Source organism: Nanorana parkeri, unplaced genomic scaffold (genome assembly GCF_000935625.1).
Source record: "Nanorana parkeri isolate BGI_ZX_2015 unplaced genomic scaffold, ASM93562v1 scaffold153, whole genome shotgun sequence".
Classification (NCBI taxonomy): Eukaryota; Metazoa; Chordata; class Amphibia; order Anura; family Dicroglossidae; genus Nanorana; species Nanorana parkeri.
Genome location: NW_017306421.1, coordinates 161145 through 183680, shown reverse-complemented (window position 1 = coordinate 183680; position 22536 = coordinate 161145). Strand labels below are relative to the sequence as shown.

The 22536-nt window shown below is 42.3% G+C and overlaps 1 protein-coding gene across 2 annotated transcripts in view; it reads right to left on the bottom strand.

The window, feature by feature from the left end:
* FRMD8 (FERM domain containing 8) overlaps positions 1 to 22536 on the bottom strand; it is a 46244-nt gene that overhangs the window by 13364 nt on the left and 10344 nt on the right. The window contains exons 7-11 of one of the 2 annotated variants that reach the window (XR_001941121.1): positions 11671 to 11883; positions 10058 to 10181; positions 8689 to 8832; positions 6053 to 6236; positions 4014 to 4301 (exon numbers count right to left, since the gene is read on the bottom strand). Coding sequence is in view for 1 of the 2 variants with exons in the window: in XM_018554306.1 (XP_018409808.1) it covers positions 4192 to 4301; positions 6053 to 6236; positions 8689 to 8832; positions 10058 to 10181; positions 11671 to 11883 (775 nt within the window). In the remaining variant the exon portion in view is untranslated. Of the gene's footprint in view, positions 1 to 3962; positions 4302 to 6052; positions 6237 to 8688; positions 8833 to 10057; positions 10182 to 11670; positions 11884 to 22536 lie in introns of those variants that run through there. The other variant, XM_018554306.1, reaches the window with a different exon arrangement.

The following is a 22536-nucleotide window of genomic DNA, read 5'->3' as shown; positions in this document are numbered from 1 at the left end:
CTCTCATGCTGCTACTGTACAACTAGATTTCCACCGTGTGCATTAGAAGTTGCTGCAAGTCAGATAGTCTACTGCTACTGACTATGTCCCTGGTGCCCCCCAATCCTGACCGCATTTCAGGTTTTTTTTTTTTAAATGGAGGCTCAGCATTAGATGCGGGCATTACCTAGGGTGCTCTGTATCAGTGGCGTACCTAGCATATCTCACACCCCGGGCTAATCATCTTTTAACAAGCCCCCACCCCCCCCATCCAAAATAATTTTTCTGTAATAAGCTACATGCGTGACATGCCAAATTATGGGTGTGGACACATTGTGCTCACAGTGGGAGGTCTTACTGGGGCACGAACAAGAGAAGACATTAGGATTTCCTCATCTATGCTAAAACATTGTGGCAAGAGGAAGCCCCCCCTGGCTAATGTATTTAGCAGCCACTGCACCCACGGCTGCTGAATACTCTAACAGTGCCCGCATCTGACTGGGTGCAGACACTGTTCAGCCAACAAATTTCCACCCGGCTTCTTCAACAAAAGTCTTGTTTCTGTCTGTGACTCCATTAGAAGTCCTGATCAGGACAGGAAACAATGGGAAGGTGGGGGGTGTCAGTGACATATGAATACACAAACAATAATAAACCCTCACAGAGATTCCAACCTTTCCCCACTCTACTTAAATTTTTTTGCCATCTCTGCCCACATTGCAGAAATTTCCTCAACAGGGAACAGCAATAAATACATGTACAAAGTCTAATAAGAGCTCAGAAATATCTCCAGAAATTCTTAGAGGTTACAAAATGGCAGGACTCACTGTGTTAGCAGAACACCCAATACATACATGAGAGGTTCTAGCCCTCTTCAAAAAGAAAAAACAAAACAAAAAACTGGAGTTGTACTTTATAGAATATGACTGTATACCATTAGAGAGAGAAAAAAAAAAAAACACACTTTACTTTTTAGTTTCAATAAATATTTGGAATTTTTGGAATTTTTAATGATACAAACGATCCGGTGTAGTACTGCACATTTTTATTTACTTATAAATCATGTTTATACAAATGGCAATTACAGAACAACAAGTTCTCATGAAGTAGGATATTTTAACGGACATTTGAACTTGGATATTTTAAACTGACATATGCCATCTTTCCAGGAAGTAGCACAGTAATGTCCCATTATACCTCCCCAGGTCAAACAAAAATATACACAAACGTGGGAAGAAAAAAAACAAAAACTCTGACTCTGTAGCATTTAAACATTGACTATGTTCACGGATGTCTTTTCAGTTCCACAATATTTTTGTAAACAACAAAAAGTTAAGCCGTACTATATGCTTTTATAGTTATTTGGCACTTTTGAAAGCTGCTTTTTTTTGGAACTGTGCATTTGTGTCTTTATGAGAAAACAAGTATCTCTTTAATGTTAAAGTGGGACTCCAACGGAAAGAAAAAAAAAAAAACTTTACTTGTGATTGGTCCAGAGATGTTATGTGTAATGCTTTGCCAACTAGGTCCAGTGGGCATATCAGTATGCTAAAAAGGTTAGTTTGATTCCAGCACGATACTACTGTCAGTGAGCTTCCATTGCTTAGGATGACAGTTCCAGCTAGTGTACAGTGAAGGAGAGTAGATCTCTCTTCCCTTCCTTTTTCCCCATCCCTTCACAAAAGGCCTTGTATTGTTTTCACTAAATACAAGGTGTTCTGTGAATGGATGAGAGGAGATGTCATGGTTTACCTGCCCCTCCTCTCTCCTTGTCCACTCAAAGAGAGCCTTGCATTTGTGATTGGATAAGGAGAATGGGAGGGGGAAAGTGAGTTATTCTCTTCTTCACTGAACACTAACCAGAACCGTCAGTCAGAGCGGCGGAAGCTCATGGCTGACAGTAGTATAGTGCAGAAATAAAACTAACATTTTTAGCATCCCCAGCCTCTCTCCGGATGTAGTTGGCAAAGCATTATGCGCAACTTCTCTGGACCAATCACAACTGAAAAAAGTTCCACATTAATGCATTCTAAATTACACCTAAAGATGACCTGAACTGTGGAAGTTGTGCCCCAAATAAAGGAAAGTGAAAGGCAAAAGGGCTAGTCATCATTATTGCCGTGGAGCTGATCTTTTCCCCACTGCTGACTTACCATGCTTTACTTTGTGTGAAGGGAGCCATCTTGGTAGAGCAGGGACTTTCTCGAGCTGTACCCCTGTTGACTAGTGATCTGATGGAGAAATATTCAAAAAGCAAGAGGTGCAGAAATCATAGATCCACAGAATAAATGAAGCAAAATCAGGTAGATTCCTGTACTTCCTGGTACAGATACCTCTCCAGCATAAAGCACAGCGGCATCACCAAATTTGACTCCAAATCTCACAAGACTAGCAGTCAGAAGCAACAGTGTCTTCAATGATCTCGCACTGCAGCTCCACAGCTATGAGTCTCAAGGCACAGGAAGGTACAGGAAGTGCACTTGGATTTTTCAAGCGGAATTCAAGACAAAACGTAAATTTTTCAAGGTACTGCTTTGGCACAATTAACATTTCTAGTCGCTCCCTGTATCGAACAAATCTTTACTTTCAGTTCAGGTCCACCTTAATATCGGACATGTTCACTGTTGAAATGTTGTCATATTTGTTTACAATAGCATACATTTTTTATATTTTAGAACAGGTGCTTAAATATATGTATATACAGCGCATATATTCATATTACATCCAGCTAATCTCTTATGTGTATAGACAGAAGTTATTCCTATTTTCTGACATTTTCATTGAAATATGACCACCTATTCCAACATATTCATAAGGCCTTGTTGTCCTTACTCCTAACAAATCTGTAACTGAAATTCCTTGTTTTTCATGTGAATGAAATCATTATGGATGATTTTTAACAGAAAATCAACAATGCCATAAAGTATATCTAGAGTCAAATTTTTTTTCCCCATTTTGGATAGAGTAGGTTAGGGTTAAAATCACGGTCTTTTTTTTAATAGTTGCAATCTGTGTTATATGGGGGATGTATCTATCTTATTAGGTAGATTTCTCTTCACTTCCTGTCCTGTAGACTCAACAATGTGAGGGAAATCCCCTCTTAAAACAGTTGTCATGGAAACAAGCATTTCACTGTTTGGAAGATTTCCCCTCAAAACTTGTTCTGGTGCTATCCCAAAATGTTATTCCTGGTGACAAGGGTTCTAACCCCTAACAACTCTATCCAAATCTAAAAAAAAAATGTTGCCTTTAGTAATACTTACATTTTTCATCCTTCTGGTTTACAACAGAAGATAGTTTCCCTATAATCATTCATAAATCTCAACAGGTCATGTGTGTAATGGCATTGTTTACCTATGTTTGCAATGTACATCAGACGCAGGTCAGCAGATTCCCATTTACCTCAATGGTACAGTGTAAATTAACAGTTGTGATCCTGCGTTTGACCGGCTTAGTGTTTCTCTGAACGCAGCATTTCCTATTGTAGATACGTTTGCACTGCAGGTCAAAACGCAGCCTTTTGCATTCAAACACGTGTTTGAGCTGCGCTGTGTTCAAAAGTAAAAGCCACTGTTTAACAGCGCTGCCTTTGTACACAAGCCCTAACTGAGATGCCATCATGGAATTACAACACATAGGAGTCTATTTAAAAACAATCTGCAGAGCCATTCGCCCTATGAATTTCTGAGAATGTTCATTCTGTGCAAATAGAGGCAAAAAATGAACGCTCTTAGTATATTTTCTTATCAGGTATTACCCCATTATGGCAGCTAGATTATTTCCTATGCTCCTCAGCTCCATCTAGGGGCCATAATGCAGTATTACATTATATTAGACCTGAAAAGAAAAACATACCAAGATTGTTGTTATACAATTTTCCAGTACAGATACCATTTTCCGGTGCAGATGTTGAATGGGTGGAAAAAAAAAACCCAACAACAAGCCACATTCTCATTGCCACAAAATGATCAAACTTAGTCATAAGACAAAAGTTTTCACTATGTAAGAAATTGCATTCTACTTTGGAAATTAACTGTAAACCTGGCTGCCCAAATGTTTTATCCTGCATTCTTGAAGAGCCATTCCCTTTAGGTACAACAGCAACGTAAGGCACCTGAACTAAGGCCCCCTATTGTTTTGGCTTGGTCCATACAGTGGATAAGAATGTTCAGTGAAGTCACTTTGGTCTTTGCTTTTACTAGCTGCAGTTGGTCAGCTTTCACCAGAGCTGTCGGCAGGCAGCACAGATGCATAGCCGTGGGTTGACGGTCGAGTGAAAAACGATGCGGCTCTTTTGGGCTTCACTCGTTTAATTTCAGTGCCTGGGGGAAAAAAAATGTTATGCATGATTAAATGACACAAAGCAAGGTTTATGCCCACTTGATCAATCGCATATATGGCTAGGAAGCTCTTGGGTTGCGGGTTCCATTTACTCCCATAGCTTCACACCCTCAAATAAGAAAACACACTTAAGAGTTCGATTGCACGTCTGTGTTAATGACATCTACAACATTTGGAAAATAATAGCTTTAATGGATGCTGCACCTAAAAAAAGTGCTTGGAAAATGCTGTGTAGGTCAATCCAATAGCAACACAGATTTAAAGGGGTCAGTTCATTTAAAACAGATATTTTTTTTTTTGAAACCCGTGGACGTGCATCAAACTTCCCCCTGTGAACAAAAAAAGTGAACCGTGAAATCACAGCACACAAAAACGTGCACAAGGTCCTTCAAAAGAAGGGACCTACTTTCCCGACCCCCCGGGGCGCAAGGCTCCTGACAGGGGTTGAGACTGTTGGTCCACCAACCCGAAGGCCAGTGGACCCCGATCCTTCGGGCACCTGCCGCAACAGGTCCCTCACAGTACTGGGCAAGGGGGCTCTCCCGAAGAGAGACCCCCTTCCTGGGTGGGAGGAGACAGAGAACCCCGTAGGAGGCACACAATCTCCTCCCAGCATCAGGAATAGGCCCCGAAGAAACCTGCACCTTCAGCATCTGTGGGTCAAATTTAAAAATAAAAAAGTACCAAACGTGCATGGAGTGCATAAATAAATCTAAAGTGCCAGTGCACCACGCTGACAGGCCTTAGGGGCCGGAGTGCAAAAATATTGCCCCGGACTAGCCATAAGGCCTGACCAAGAGGCGTGCAGAAATAAGCAATATGGTGTGTGACCAAGTGCTACAGTGAGTCATGTGGGGTCCCATACCCAAGTGACTTTCTGAGCACCCCTGGGACGCCACCCCCAGGGGGCACAACACCACGGGCTTCTGCCGCCCCTGAACACTCGACCAAGCTTCGCATCTGTTCAGTCAGAAAGCCATGTACTGAGCGGTTCCCCTCTCACAGGAAGCCGCCCCAAACGCTCTTTCACTTCAGCGAGTACTAAGTAACCATCCTCCGCCGGAAGGACAGTTATTTTCGCCACCGAAAACTGATAAGAACAGATACTACACTTAGCCAAAAGGCCGAGAAGCGATTATATTTAGTTTTTGGTGAAGGCAACACATTTTAACCCTATAACCTTTAGTAAGAGGTGCAGCAGGTAAGTGGAATTTGGAAATCAGATACAGACATTTCACTGTTGGAGACCTAAGTCATATATAAAGCTAAATCTACTAAATACTGCAATAATGGTTTTTAGTGGACCCTTTAACCAGTTGACATCCGCGGTGTTAAACCCCCTTCCCATCCAGGCCTATAAAAGGTGCCGCGAACGAGCACATATAGGCGATCGGCGGGCTATGGACCCGCTGATCGCCTATATGTGAAACACCCGGTAACGGGTGTGTGCATTGATCGGGTCTTTTCTGCCCGTGCGTGCCCGCTAGGGGGCGCGCGCGAGCAGAAAAAAATTGCCGTCTGGAGACGGCAACCCGCAGATGCAGCAGTGCCGTCCGTCCATTTTTTTACTACGGGCGGACGGCAAGAGGTTAATGTGAACATTCAGAGCTATGTACATATCTCTGCATATATGCTTTTTGTTTATCAAAACAGGACCTTGTGATGTACAACTAGTCAACAAAAACCATATAAGATCAAAGAGTTAAATCAGACCTACATCTGAATGCCTTACCATCATCAACATAATCAATAGTGGTGAGATGCTTGATTCGGTTACAAAGAACACTCTCCTGTCTGTGTAGTTTGTTGCGTTTCTCAGAAACTGGTGAACTCCCAGGAGCAGAGTCTGGAGAATGCAGATCCGCACCTTGATTAAGTTCTATGCAATATTCAATCAAACCACTCATCAGCTCAGCCTAGAAAAAAACAAAACAGAATTATTGTACAAGTATAAACCAGAGCAGTATGTTCTTTAGGTGCAGCTCCAGACAAGAACCAAAATAATTCAATGAAATTAAATTATTCTCCAAAAAACATTGCCACTAAGATAAAGTCTGAATTTCCTCTTCATGCCTATGAGAAATACAAAAGGATGCTATTACTGGCCTCAAATTACAGTGTCCTTCCTCTGTCTAAGTCACAGACCCTGATGTAACAAATAAGTCAAAGAAAGGGTTAGAATATTAGATCTATACACTTGCTCCAGATCACTGACTGAGAATGCAGTAAGAGCTGAAGTCACACTTTGTGGTTGAGGCACATTACCATAATGCACATTAACACATGTAAACACATGGTGGTGCCATCCATTTTGATTGCAACAGCCACCAAAACACACAGTAATGAGCTACCATGCATTACAGTGCACTTTCTCCATTATGTTGACAGCCTATTCATGCACCAAAACAGCAAAATGTGAATGGTTCCTCAGGGGACACAGTCATGAGGGGCTGCCATTTCTGATGCAGACTGTTTTAGCTGCTAAAAGCACTTGTCAATCAACCAACAAGAAACACTGGCTGCAGTAAATTGGATAAAGGCAGAGGGAGACCAGCAATGACAGCTTACACACTTCTCTCATGATAGGTTCACTTTAATTCAAATAGTATAAATGTTCCCCTTCTCAGACTGAACAGGACTGTCAGAGGACCTCTGGGTGGCACCACAGCATTTTGTCTGATATTCTCTGCAGAAGCAAGATGTCATCAGCACACCGAAAGGACAGGTGAAATTAACGTCTTTTATTGACGCATATTGTCACAATGTTTTGGGGCCATCTAGGGTACCCTTCATCAGTAGGAAGTCATACCGAGTCTGATTAATGGGACCCTGCTAGGCCCCGAAACATTGCTTTCATTGTGACATTGTGATAATACGCATCAATAAAAGACCTGTCCTTCCGGTGTGCTGGCGACATCTTGCTTCTTCGCTGATTTCGCTGCGCCATCTGCAGTCATTTCAGCACCCACCTTCAAGGGGTTCCTAGTAAGGAGTGCAGTGGGATACCTATTGGACTTTGATATTTTCTACAAGCTCATTCTCTGGGTATAGCTCTCACTACATGTAATGCTTTTTTAGGCTACAGTGATGGTAAAAAAAAAAAAAGGGAGTCAAAAACCTATTCCTGAATGACCATAAATGTACACAATGAGACAATATTAGGCTGTAGAGAAGCTGCAAGGGGAAATAACTGGAAGTCTTTGGCTTGCAGAATTATAGCCTAGGGATTAGAACACCAGGCTATTGACAATTAAAATACTTAATACTTGTTGTGTAACTACTTGTTACACAACAAGTTAGCTTTTTAAATCGAACTTAATAATCGGCTAACTAATCAATTTTGAAAATAATCGTTAGCTGCAGCTCTATTGCTTTTCTCAAGTTATACCAGGATAGAAAATAAAAAAAAAACAAGACCATGGGCAAATAGATGTTGTCCCTCTATGTATTTGCAGGTTACATTTTCCTGGAATGCACCTTCAACGATTTGTCCAGATTCCTGGAAACTAATGTTTGCTATACACTATATTATATTTTGCTATACACTATATGCTATACACTATATTATATTTTTCAAGAGAAGCAAGAGATTCAGATGTCTTCTGTGACAGCTGCACAGTATATGTGAAACAGTATGAGCAATCTCAAGCCTTGTTGGAGATTTCAATAAGGAGAACCTCTTGCAAGTGAAGGATCATGTGTTCTTCTTTTTCACAGGAAACAAACATTATTGCATACACCAAACCTTTAGAGCTTGTTTCCACCAGCCCACGCGTCTACCGCAATGTCCTGTGCCCGAAATGCAAGGGATCGCATTTATAAAGTCTCCTTGCATTCTGGGGCGGGAGGGGACATGGCAGTGCCATGCAAGTCAATGGCACAGCAGACACGCTCCCCCGTACGCAGTATGATCGGCCGCACAGGAACGCGCGGTAATAAAATGCCCTGCATTCCAGTGTGGTGCGATCATAAAAAATCGTGCAGAATGCAAGGAGACTTTAGGAATGCAATCCCTTGTGTTCCGGCCTCGGGACATTGCGGTAGACGTGCGGGCTGGTGGAAACAAGCCCTTAAAAGGGTGAGCAAGTGACACTGTCCGAAGCCTGTTATAGACATAAGCTCTTTAGTTCTAAACTCACACCAAGGATTCTAAACTCACACCATATATAAACCGGGCAGGCCAATCCATTCAGTTATTAGTTGGCCATGACTTTTCCTTTCCATTAATATTGTGGATATTAAGTTAAATTTTTTTCTCAGAAAAATGTATTACGGTATATATGTATCCTAAATCGTTTTCCCAGCTGCAGTGTTGCAGCTTAATAAGTACGATACAATATAAAGACTATATTAAGCTTGTAATATTACCTGTTTGGAATATATTTTCAGCAGCTTGTTAACCGGTGTTCCTTCATTATCACCATCAAACTCCAACCACAGAATATGTTCTTCTCTATCTGGATACGTGTGATCCCAGGACAGCTCTGAATACTTCAGACTTATTAAGACATGCTGTAAAAAGACAACGAAAGCAAGATGTTTTGGTGAAATTTATCAAATAAAACTCAGTAATAGACGTTTGATTTTATCCATATATTGTATGCAGTCAATGCAAATATATTTAATGTAACAACTACAATAGCAACGTTGGGAATATTTCATAGCTTGGACATCAGTTTTTTTGTAGGTACATGCATCTATGGTTGTCTAATCAAATTCCTACAACTCTGGGCATTATATGAAACTGTTGAAATGATCCAACAATTTCATATACCTCTCAGAGACCTTGGGGGAGAAATCTCTATTCATGAGTTCCCAGCTCCACCCTTGGCTGTGGCCATTACAAAGGACTATCACTTTTATGCCCATCAGGGAAAAGTGCATAAAAGAGAATGGCAATCATGCTGCTACAAGAGAAGAGACATAGCTTGGGAGGTCTCAGCCTTGTCATTTTGATATTTTAGAATGCCAGGGAGTGATTCAGCATAAAGGTATCAATTTTAAAAGCAAGATTTCAGTACTGGGGAGGACTGGGCCTTTTTGAAGTGCACAGAGGTTTTGCAAATTAGGATTAAAAATTATGGTAAAACATAACAAAAACATACTGAAAAATATAGTGCATGGTACACTGGAATGAAATCTGAAATCACTGCTACAAAGAACAGGATATTGTCAGAGCTGTTTTATTGTTTACCTATAAGTCAATTGGTTTAAAAATGGACACAGTACTAGCTACCATACCATAAAATACATTGGTGTTTGGACATAACATAGACCCTTAAACCTGAACATTGTAACCTTATACATTCTAAGCTAATTTTATTTTGCCCCTAATCCTGGTATCAGTCCCTGTACCTCGGCATTTTCTCCATCCATAAACTAGGGCATATCTGCACTCTAAAAAAGCAAAAAGCAAAACAAACAAAATAATAGTTGATGAGTTTGGAAGGTAAAACTTCCAGCTGCCATATAGCGGTTGAGGCCTATCTTTAGCGGCCTCAACAATGTCAGCTACCCATGGCAGCTTTGTGCTTTTTAACCCATTTTAAATTTTGTTTGTCACCTTTTTTGCATGCACTTAATTTAAAACGGTCTTGGCTTAGATAGTCTCAATCTGAGATCAGACATCCCTCTTGGTATACAGTAGGCTTAAGGGAAAACATTGACTCTCACTTGCTTGTACGGGTGACAGAATCTCTTCAATCACACACCATACAAGTACACAAAGTTCAAATACCTTTTCCTTTCGATCAATAATAGACACGCCTTCCATATTGATAGCAACTGTCACAGTCTTGCGCCCAGTTCTGTTCAAAAAGCCCTGTGCTGGTTTGTCAATTTCTCCCATGAAAAAAGCACACCTGTAGATACACAACAGGTCACACTGTATAAAAACAACAACAGTTGTCGGGAAAAATGTAAAGGGTTTCCTGCTTTCACTCAAAGGCGATTAAAAAACCCAAACTTTTTTGGGGAGCTCTAGGAACCTGCAAGCATTCTTTGGGTAAGATGAGGGCAAAGATGGCACCTGTTTTAAAGAAGAATTCTAAGAATTATAAAGTGCAATGTACACTTAAAGTGACACTAAACTCAGGAGTTTCATCTTAAAAATCCATTGAAGTACTTTAACTGTAGCTTATTTGTGTATCACTCGGCTGTATATCCTCAAATAATCTCTGAATTTGTGCCGACACTGTCCTTCCTTCTGGAGGGTGGCTGCTTTTGTTTTCTTATGGTCCCTGTTGCAAAGTAGTCACCGCTCCAAGATCACTCCTGTAATAGCCAATTTGTATTGAAGTCATAGTCTAACTAAATGTGAGATTGTAGTTCATCACGTGAGCAAGCTTGGGGCAGTGGCTACTTTACAACACACACAGGGACCATGAGGAACAAAAGTAGCCACCGTCTAGAAAGAAGGACAGTGTCAGCACCAATTCAGAGATGATTTGATGATCTACAGCTGAGTGATACACAAACTACATTCTTAAGAATAGTTAGTTAAGGTACTTGGGTGCATTTTTAAGATTTAACTCCTGAGTTTAGTGTCACTTTAACTCTGGGACATTATGACCTTATAGAACAGAGCCAGGAAAACATTGCTACAGACATTTTTAAGGTTAAAAATATCTTTCCTACTGGACTCTGCCTCTAACCTAACCGTGTACTTACATGTTGTAGTTCAAAGTATACACTTCACGGAGGTGCCTATTTATAAATCTTATGCCCAGCCATATGCACAGCATTCTTGCCACTAGTTGGAGTCAAGGAGCATAGGAAATTCCTATGCTCCTCAGCTCCATCTAACTGAGTCTAGTCAAATAGACCCCAAAGTGTCGTTTTGATTTAACACATCTCTTCTGCTCAGCACTTTAGGGAGCTCAGTGGGCACTAGGAATGTGTGGCTTATTCCTCATTTTGACATCTTTATGAAAAGGGCCTTAAAGAACAACTCCAGGTTGGTCGCTGTGGATGACATCACCAGAGAGAATGCAAGTATTGCAGAAACAGCTGTTTGTTTATCTCTCTCTCTCTCGATATCTCTATCTATCTATATATCTCTATCTTTGTACCTGGGACTGGGGCTTTTATTTAAAATAAATTTTCCAGGCAACTGCAATGCTCTGCTCTCTCCTTAGATGTAACCAACATCCACTTCTCTCCATGCTGCTGGTGTGAGTCTATGGAACAGTCAGTTTTTGAGCTTGACATGCATTTCAGGTGAAGCAATTTTTTTAAACTTTTCCAAAGTAGAAACTCCATTTAAAATATGATACACTTTCTCTTCACATCATGCCACTTTCTTTTCTTGTCCCTCCCCTTTTTGCCAAAATTTTTAGTATGAATACAAACCCATAATAGGGAAGTTCATGGCACTTCTTCAGATACTCTTTGCAGTTTGTAGCTTCTCCCTCTTCACAAGTTTTATTTTCCGTAACTTCTTTGTAGGAGTGAAGTAGAGTCTGTTCAAAACCTGCCTGGCGATTCCCTCTATTAATAAAAGCGGTCAATAATCCATTCCTCTTTTTACACATATAGGGAGGAAGAAAGCACTCCAGCTGGGGTCTAAGACAGAAGTAAAAAAAAAAATCTAATTAAAATTTCTTTAATAATTTTTTTTATATTAAAACAGTCTACCACACTATAGATACTATTTTTCTTCCTTCATGATAAAATGAGAGCTTAAAAGGAGAACTATGACATGAGTGATTTCCACTCACCTCATAGTTCTAAGCCGACCTGTGACAATGAGACTGTCACAGGTCGGCTCAGTAGATCGGGAGGTGAGAGAACACATATGGGGTTCCCTCACCTTTCGATCCTGTCACAGCTCTCTGCCGTGACAGGGGGAGGGGCTGGATTCCCCTCTCCGATCTGCCAGCGCTGACTGGCGGAACGGACGGGGGAGGGGGCGGGTACAGCTGGCTCTGCCTCTAGATAGGCAGAGCCAGCTGTCACTCACGCAGCTGGACGGATCCCGTCATCTAAGTCGGGATCCGCTCCAGGTGCGGCGTCTCAGTCGCGGTATACTGAGCTTAGGGTAACGGGAGGACGCTAGTTTGTGTCCTCCCGTTACCCCAAGGAGAACTATGGGGAAAAACCCTGACCCCATAGTTCTCCTTTAATGCTTCGCTATGTGGATGCTGCAATACCACTCAGTACATAGGAGCTGGAGGGGCTGTACACAGAAACAACTTTAGTACGTTACATTTGTGTTGCAAATGTCATGTGAATAGCACCCCATTTTAAAACAATATCCTCCCTATCAGGCTTGTTGTTAAAAAAGCCTGAAAGCTCACAAATGAAGTTTGAATTCACCTCAGTAAAGGTTTATGTACATGTCTGGTAAATGTGCTGCACTGTAACATTTGCTATGCGTAGAAGAAAACAAAGTTGGGTTTATAGTGGTCTGCTCAGTATGCAAGCCAGCAAGCATGTCTGTCTGCCTGTACCCTTGAGCGTTTTGTCCAGTCCGAAGCCAAGGAATTAACAAACCAACTTTTCAAGGAACTAAGCACCACCAGTCCCTTTGCTTTGCCAAATCAATGCAATAAGGCTCCCTAGGAGCCCCCTAGATTCTTGGCTCATGAAGTATATAAGAAGGTAGTTTCAGGAAAGGTTTACACAGAGTAACACTCCCATTGCATCCCAAAATGCAAAATGCGGCCTCCGTATCCTACATAGAACCACCCTGTATTGCATTGTAGCATACTGTAGAAATAGGCCATACTCAAACACCATGACCAGACATTAGACCAGACCCCCTTAGCATACTGAAAAAATGCCAGGGTGTGCCAAAATATAGCTCAATGAGCTATGCCTTTAAAGTGGCTATCTGCAAAATGTATACTGAAAGAATGGTCTACTTTCATGACAAAATCTTTTAGCAGCTATTGTACAAAATAAGGGTCAGAAAAAAAAAACAAAAAAACCCCAAAACTTACATTACCTGATTAATATCCAGGAATCCTCCAGGACAGCACTTCAGAGTGTGGCTTCGCCACTTAAAACAAGACATTATATATACCTCAGGTAAATTAAAGATTGAAAGGCAAACAGTAGAGCATACCGTGAATTTGTTTAAAACCTTAATATAATGTGAGGGAATTTCCTGTTGTCTTGGAAGATTCATGGAAATGGTGTTACCGGGTAACTGTTTTCCCCAGTCATCTTCCTGGACAGCAGATGAGTGAGAAATAAACTTACTAGGGTGGGACTATACAGAACACGGTATTTCTAGCACTGTGGAGATGAAGAGCTGAAGCAGTGAAGTTGCATACCTGCCACCTCCTCGTCCATTCTGCAAAAGCCTTGTACTTTTTCACATACTGGAAGGCGTTCTGTATATGGATGGGGATGGGTGTGTGACTGGAGCCCTTCACTCACAGCTGCAGCTCTTCATCCCCGCGCTATACAGTATACTACACAGTAGTAACAAGTCATGATGCCACATCTTCAGGTTTCAACACTGCCCATAATCCTGCACATGAACATACTCTGCAGTGTAAAGGTGGCCATATACCTTATGATTATCGGACGACACTATTCGTCCGATCGAACCGTCGTACGATTGTCATACGACGGCCCCATGATGCCCCGATTATCTCAAGGTTCAATTAGGCGTGATTAAAGAAAAGCACCTGAACGAATTGCTGTAATCAACCGCACGTATTTTCGTTTGCGCATGAGCAGTGTAGATCGTACGATTTTTGACTTACGGATACGCCAGTAACCTTGCAATAATCGTACGATCGACCAAAGTTTTCAAACATGCTTGAAAGACAAAAGTCGTACGATTGTACAGTATTTGCGGTTGTACACTCCCCATACACCTTGCGATTGTCGTACGATTAGTCGATCGCATACGATTATCGTACCATAATCGTAAGGTGTATGGGCACCTTAAGTATCACATAAGACTCCTGTCTACCTCTGCAGCAACCTGGGCTATTACCAACATACCTAACAAGTCATGCAAGAGGTTTATAATGTGGTACAGGACAGAGACACTGCAAAACAGCATAATGACTACACAACATCATGTAAACGGCCCAGTGTTATAACCTCAGGCCAGTAAAGACACTCCGCAGGGGGAGGAAGGGAGTGGAGGTTAGGATCATAAAGGAAGCCCTCTTCACTGTAATCCCACCTATCCAGGGAGAATCGGAGATGGAGAGCTTGGGGGTTTTTGCAATTCGCACAAAGACCTTGCAAAACTAATGTTCCTATGATGTTTCTGCTAGGCCTCAGGTAGCACGTATTACAGAGGCAGCAAGTCTGTACTTGTCCTATTATTGTCTGTGAACCTTGTTTCATGTTTTAGGTGAGCAAAGCCACACTCTCTCATGTGTTTTCCTGGAAGATAAATGGGGAGTAGGGGGGAGGGTTTATGGTTTACACACACAAAAAAAAAAAAAAAGAAAAACACTTATTGGTCTCCCTGCGACTAAACAGATAGCTTAATAGCTTTAGAACAGTATTTCAGTTTTCTTAAGTTACAGGTTATGTGAACAACCCCATCTTGAGTAATGAACCTGAATGCACTACCAGAGGCTGGTAATGCTACATGACAATAGCACTTTAAACTTGTTTAAACCCATGTTGATGTAACACGCCTTGAACATAATTACTGGGTTTATCTGCTGCTAGCCCAGTGACACAAAGTAAAAGAAGCAGTGTAGGATGGGAATGGAAAGTGTGTACAACAGTAGCTACTAGAGGTGCCCAGAAATTAAAATTTAAAAACCGAAATGACAAAAAAAAAAAAAAAGAAGAAGAAGAAGAAGAAGAAGAAGAAGAAGAAGAAGGTCAGGCCGAAACCGAAAATGTTCTCTATTTTAACTTTTTCAATTTTTAAAAATATTTAATCTATTCATTTTTATTAAATATTTTTTTCTTTACTTTTAGGGCCTGTTCACATGAGTTTCAGGTCCTGATCAGATCCGGATAAGCAAACGCGGTGCTATGTGTTTTTTGATGCGTTTTTGATGCGTTCGTCAAAAAAAAAGATTTTTTTTTTGCTGGAGTGGGGCTGTCAGTATGTTAGCTGCAGTGCGTTTGACGCGTTTTACGTTTCCGGACCGTTTAAAATGTGACATGCAGTATTTTTCTGTCGTAACGGACTGCGCACGTCAGAACTGTAGCCCATAAAACACATTGGGATGCATTTTTAGTGCAGGAGCTTACGGATCAGGTCAGCACAGAAAACGGACGCCGCCTGAACAGGCCCTTAGGGGCTTCGGGGAAATATTGGGGGTCTAAAACAGACCCCTGATATTTCCCTTTTAAAATAGAAAAAGAGATTGAGGACACAGAGTCCTCAATCTCTTTTTCTGTGTCCCCTGTTATCAATGAACAGGAATCCTTTATGAGTGTTCCTGTTCATTGATAACATGGTATGTTTACTATAACTACAATTATGAATGAACAGGAGGGGATATAGATCACTCCCATTCATTCATAATTGAGGTTATAGTAAACATACAATGTCCTCAACTATTTACAAACGCTCAGCAATCACTGACCGCTGAGTGATTGTACCTCACTCTCCTTCCTGCGTCATTGAGCGAGCGGAGCTCAGCCTGCAGTGACAGTGCTGGCTGTCTGCGCCCACACTGCTCTCCTCTGATCAGTGACAGTATCGGCCGCCTGTGACATTTTCTTTCCTCCCCGCTGGAGACAGAGCAGCGCCCAGCAGAGAGGAGAGAAAGCGTGGATGCACCGCTATATATCGGCAAGAAAATGGCACTTTCGGCATGTAGCCAAAAGTGCCATTTCGGCCGATATATCGGTGCATCCCTAGTAACTACAAGTGATGGGTAGGCCACAGCTCACATCATTGGTGTTCTATTATATTGCCCCTTCTCTAATCTTGACCCTTGCTGATTGTAGAACCTCCTTTAAATTTAACAAAGTCATGTTAAGAGAAGGCCTACCTAAAATATCCAAATTACACAGACCCTTGCACTATATACTTTTTGGTAGATCTAAAAGGGGATTGTACAATAAATTGTAACACATATGGTTACCTTTGTGGCAAACTTTTCGCAATACTATAGTTAGCATCTCTTGCCTAGTCTAAAAGAATATGTACCATGTTTTAAAGGTGGTGACTGATGACTGACTGGTGGTGATGCTTTTATGTGCTTCTCTATAACCACTAAAATGTCATCACTACTAAAGACATATGAATAAATACTACAGGTTTATGCCAGGGGAAAGAAGCAGCCCAATGTTTCGGTGAAGCCGAATGCCAACTTGTACATAAAATGATCTAACTGCTGTAAAGAAACAAAAAAGGTAACCCAGGAAACATACCCTCCGTTATGTACTGGCGTGGGAAAAGAATTTGGGTTTTGTAAAACTCCTGCTAAGCTGAAAACTCATTTTATCCCTTCACTCCCCATTACCATGCTTTAGATCATTCGGAGCTGGAATGTAAACATTTGCTGCTATGTTGTCCGCTGCAGAAGGATAAATGGTTGGGGCCTGGGATGGGGAAGGCCAGTTCCAGAGGCCCTGGCTTTGCAAAATAGAAATGAATACCATTTTAAATGTGTGCAGGAGAGCATAAATAAGTGGAGAATTTGGTACAGGATCTAAAAATATTTGGGAACAAAAAAAAATCCTTTTAAAACGGTCTGCACACTTTATAATCTGATTCAATCTCCTTTAGATTCACCTCCAACTAGGGGCTTCCAATTAGATATAAACCAAATGGATGGTTCTGGTAGGCCCATGCACTGCATAGCAATGGGTAATTCTAATAGAAGACTGCAGAGAAAATAAACAATTCCATTTATGATGATTTTGTTTCCTTTAAGAGGGATTCTAGCTTACGTATTCTCTTTTTCTTTTAATTCTGTATTTAGCATATTTTTATGAATACAGCAGGGTACATACAGAATAGAATGTGACACAGCACAAGTTGTTCAAGTATAATCATATTGGAGTTATGCTTGCAAAGATAAGACACTGCAGGTGGAGGAAAGAGGAAACCTCAACTAGGCATTTCGGTCTTTGTACTCAAACCATAGATAAAAGTAATTGGATTTGTACAAGTCTTTATCTTTCTGGCAAGTATAGTTGCGCTGTGTCAGATGGGCATGCCAGAAGAAAGGGGTTAGGCGGGCCGGAGGAAAGACTGTGGGAAAAGTGATATTTTCCTTTGCTGCCTAGGACAGATAGGGCACTAGAGTTGATTCATAATAGAGTTATGGACAAGGGTTTAATACTCCACTGAAGAGGTCAATCAGTAGCGCCATGTTTTCTGAAATTGCATAACCTGGTTCTTGAGGGAGTGAGTAAGGTCTTCCATCTCTCATTTTATTTAATTTGGCTAGCCACTGAGATGGCATAGGGGGGCTAAACTGTTTCCATATTAATGAGATGCAGGTTTTGCCCGCATTGAGTAGGTGTAGGAGCAATTTTTTTATTTAGTGATGTCATGCAGGTGTAAAAAGGTACTTGTCAGGGTCAGGGGCCAGGTCAATATCTGTAGGTTTTGCAATCAATGTGCTTTCTGTGGTCCAGAATGTTTGAAGAACATTTGCCCAATGCCCAATTCCAAGATGTGTAAAAAAATGTGTACCATCCTCTCAGTTCCAGTGCCAACATATGACAGTCATATGGGAAACAGTGGCTGAGAGAGACTCTCACAACCCGAACCACAGAAAGTGCAGGAAAAACTCGTGATAAACTGAAGCTGCACAGTGAATCGCAGTTCAGGTGAATTGACAAATCTACCTTAGGTAGGAAGGAAGCTCTGGGCCTGAACAGCTCTAGAAAAGGGCCTCCAACCGCTTATCAGTGGGTTCCTTGAAGTGAGGTGCAACTTGTAGCAGAACGGTGGTTGCTTTGTAAAGATGAGGCACCGCCGAATCCACAAACGGCACTGCTCACTTTTTAACAAAGTCCTCCTTAAATGGATAAAATGCTAAAAATGGCTTGTGGGAGGGAGACACAAACATCCTGCCTAGGTGTCAATCTCAATAAAGACTTCGAAAGCGGGTGCAACAGAAAGGTTTTGGTGGTCTTAGGAGCTCTAAAGGACCCCAAACTAGGAACAGCACTAGTGAAAGCAACGGGCTGATTCCCGAAGTTCAAAGTGACGCATACTACGGCAATAAGAGCCGAAACAGTCTCCTTTAGTTTGGGAGTGATAGCAGAAGACTGACTCCACTGGGGCAAGCTAATCTGGACAGGACTGGGCAGACTCTGAATCAGACAGAGATTACAGTAGCTAATGGCTCAGAGGTCACTGGCAGATCTGATATAGAATCTGCAGAAGAAGCTGCGGGAGCATGCTTGTTGTCCCTTCTTTCAAAGTCAGCAAACATCTGTGCTATTTGGCCTATAAAGTCATGCATGACTGACGTAAAAACCTCCATGGACACAGCAGAGGAGGTGGCCACACCCAACAAGGCTAGGGAAGTCTCAGAAGATAGCAAAGACTCTAGGAGCAGAGGGCAAGACGATTCCAGGCTGGAGATGCTGGCCACATCAGTAGGCATGCTGCAAGCAGCACTAGAGCCACTAGTGGAGTATGAGCTGGGGGCACTTGAAACAGAGGGACTGTTCCCTCTGTAGAAATAGACATGTTGCAACCACGGGGTGGTGATGCAAGATAGCTCAGGGTATGAGGCAAGGCCTCAGGTACTCACAGAGCCCGACTGCTAGTAGATGGTGTAGGGTCAGATGGCCAGAGGTGGCCAAGTGAAGAGAAAGAGAGCTTAGATTATATGTACACGACATGCCATCCATTACTGGTTACTCCTTTCACAGTAAAACCAGAATAGAGAAATTTAAGGCACCCAGAGGAGCAACAACAAGCTAGCTCCTGCAGCTCAGCCCAATCGGCCTAATCACAGGGTAAGTCTTCAGAGACAGGCAATATCAATGGCTATGGATCTGGAAACTGCTCCAAGCCTAAACTGTTACCAAAAATGGGTCTTGAAAGCACCTAATGCAGAACCAAAAGCCTAAAAGGTCACTGTCAGGCTAACCCCACACCAGCTCAAGCAGTGATGTAGAGTAAAAACGTGACTGAAGAGAAAAGAAAACGCTAGCAAAATAGTAAGACTTCTACCAGCAGAGCTGAAGGAATGCTGGTAAAAGGAAGGGGTTACCTTGGACTGGTTTACAACTTTTGCTGGCCAAAGTCCAATTCTCCTGTATGCGGCAGTATAACCTGCCAGTTAATGACGTCCTGTGTCCCTCAATGGACGAGAACAAAATTGCATTTTTAATGGCGCAAGTAGAAGAAAATATCTGTTGATCATATTTAAAAAGGTACGTTTTTACAGAACAGTAACCATCAATGTTTTTCAGTTGAGAGATAAAGTATTTTGTGCATAGATATTCTTAAATGATGATAGTAAGGTCTGAAGAACCCCACACTGTGTGGAGAGAATGGGGGTAATAGTACTGAACATGGTGCCACACTCAGATTTAAATGTCATATCTATGCTGGGCAGCCAGGGAAGGTGACATATTTGACAAACCATAGTTCGGTTCAAAAGCATAACAAACTTAATTTAGCAAAGGTCTTCAGAGAACTTCTGATGAGGCCCTGTCGTAAACGATTATGTTATAAAGAGTCTGGAGCTGATCTACAGCTGAATGTTCATGCACCTCAAACTTGCATAACTACTACAGTAATGGAGTTCCATTCCTAAAAAGTGGCTACACTAATGCATAAGAAGATACCACTCAGACACAAAACAAGCCCATATTGCAAGGTCCAGAAGGCTAATAAGATACATTTCCTCTCCCACGCAGCAATATCTCACTTGCTAACATTGCTAGGATATGCGCAAGGCAGCATGACGACATCAGCAATCTCATTAACAGGGAGACGCGAAATAGAGGGCCGACAAATATGCAAATCCAGCAGTACATCGCCAACACTGAAAGCCCAGGATAGGACTCATCAGCTGAAGCACACAATGGCAGGATCACCAGGTCAATTCTATACATTTATTATAATTGTAGCAGGTATGATAGTACATGTAAAAACATTCTTTATTTTGGTGTTTTTGAGTTAAAAAAAAAAACACTTATCTTACTGTTGCTCATGTCAGTTTCGTAATATTGTTTCATTAAATATTTCCCGCACTATTTTTCTTTTAAAAAACTAAGACATCGTGTGTACACAAATTGCCCGCACGTATATCCCTAAAATACAAACGAAAGAGGCCCAGGTGGTTCACCGTACTGATCAAATTGCGCACGCTTTTCAGATGTATTATGCAGATCTATATAACCTGCCTGTGCAAGGACCATCCCCACCGTCCCCGGGCCACCCAGACGATGCAGCCTCTTATATTGTGGCCACCCCTCTCCCGACCCTCCCACCGGAGGCTGTGGCCCTCCTTAAAGAACCCTTCTCTGTAGAGGAGGTATCTGCCGCCATTAAGGGGCTTCCTGCGGGGAAGAGTCCTGGACCGGATGGCTTCACGGGAGCTTTCTATAAGCATTTTCAGGAGCTACTGACCCCCTTACTCCATACCACCTTTAACTCTGTTTCGGCCGACTGCCCCTTCACTAAGCAGTCACAGGAGGCACACATAACTATAATTCCTAAAGCAGATAAGGACCCTACTCTTTGCTCCAATTATCGTCCGATCTCCCTCATCAATGTGGATCTCAAATTGTATGCGAAAATCCTTGTGACTCGTCTTAGTCAATACATTCCATCCTTGATCCACTTGGATCAGGTAGGATTCGTCCCATTCCGCAAGGCCAGGGACAATACTATCAAGTCACTGACACTTATGCGATATGCTAAAGCCTCAGGCCTTCCACTGTGTCTCCTCTCGGTGGACGCAGAGAAGGCGTTCGACCGCCTCAATTGGAACTTTTTGGCCCTTACTCTCAGGCAGATCGGACTGCCCAAATTGTTTGTGGACAAAATTATGGCCCTCTACAATTGCCCTACGGCTCGGGTGCGTGTTAATGGCTCCCTGTCTTCTCCCTTCCTCATTCGGAATGGTACTAGACAGGGATGCCCACTATCCCCGTTCTTATATATCCTGGCGATGGAACATCTGGCGGAAGCCAATAGGTCAGAACCACTCTGTACAAGGGATACAAATCCGAGATCACCATCACAAACTAGGGCTGTACGCAGATGATGTTCTGCTCTACTTATCCAACCCTCGCATCGGACTGCCTTCTCTATTGGGAGAATTTCGTAGATTCGGACTTGTCAGTAACTTTAAGGTGAACTTGCATAAAACTGAGGCCCTTAATGTTTCCCTCCCCTCGTCTGAAGTTACATATCTCCGGGACACTTTTCACTTCAAATGGCAAGACACGGCCATCAAATACCTGGGTGTATTCCTAACCCCCGAACCAAGCAGACCTCTACCGTCTGAATTTTGCCCCACTTCTCCAGTCTACTATTACACGCCTACAAACGTGGACCTCCCTGCGTCACTCTTGGCTGGGTAGAATTGCCCTCTTTAAAATGGATATTTTACCCCGCTTTTTGTACCTCTTACAAACTCTCCCCCTTGTCCTGCCAGCTACTTTCTTCCGGCAAATATGTTTATAACCAGGTCATGGGGACGAACCTAGCAGCCTCACCTAAGATTGCTCTCCTCTCTGTTCTACCTGGCTCCATAGACTCCGTTAAGAAGGATCTACTCCGCTTCTTCCTGGCCGCGGTCCAGAACGTGATACCACGCCATTGGAATACGGTGATCGCCCCAACCTTGCCGAAGTGGGTTTGATCATGCGCTTTGAAGAGCTGACGGCCCCCTGATGGACTATTGACTACTGCATTGCATTTATTATGTCTCGGTACGCCACCCCAGGAGATGAATGCGCCATTGGGTCCGGTGGAAACCCCTCCTCTCCTCCCCCTCTGCCCTCCCCACTAGATGTCTCTCCCTAAATGTTTCCCACCCCGACTTGCCTCTCTATCTGGCAAGCACCCCCCCACCAAAATGTTTTGTCCCCTTCGTCCTGTGATTTTTATGTGCTTCGTTCCTTGTCCTCTTTTCTTAATGTTGTCTGGTTGGATGGGAGACAATGCGATCATGTTACCCAGTCTTAAAGGTCTCCTGACCGAGACATACATAGCTGTTACTGAAATATGACACCTAACATACAATACTTGATTCAATCTGTGTATCCCCGTGTTCTAGGAGCTGAATGTATCTATATACATGCATATGCCTATCTCTCACGATGGAGTGTATTTACGTGACTCTG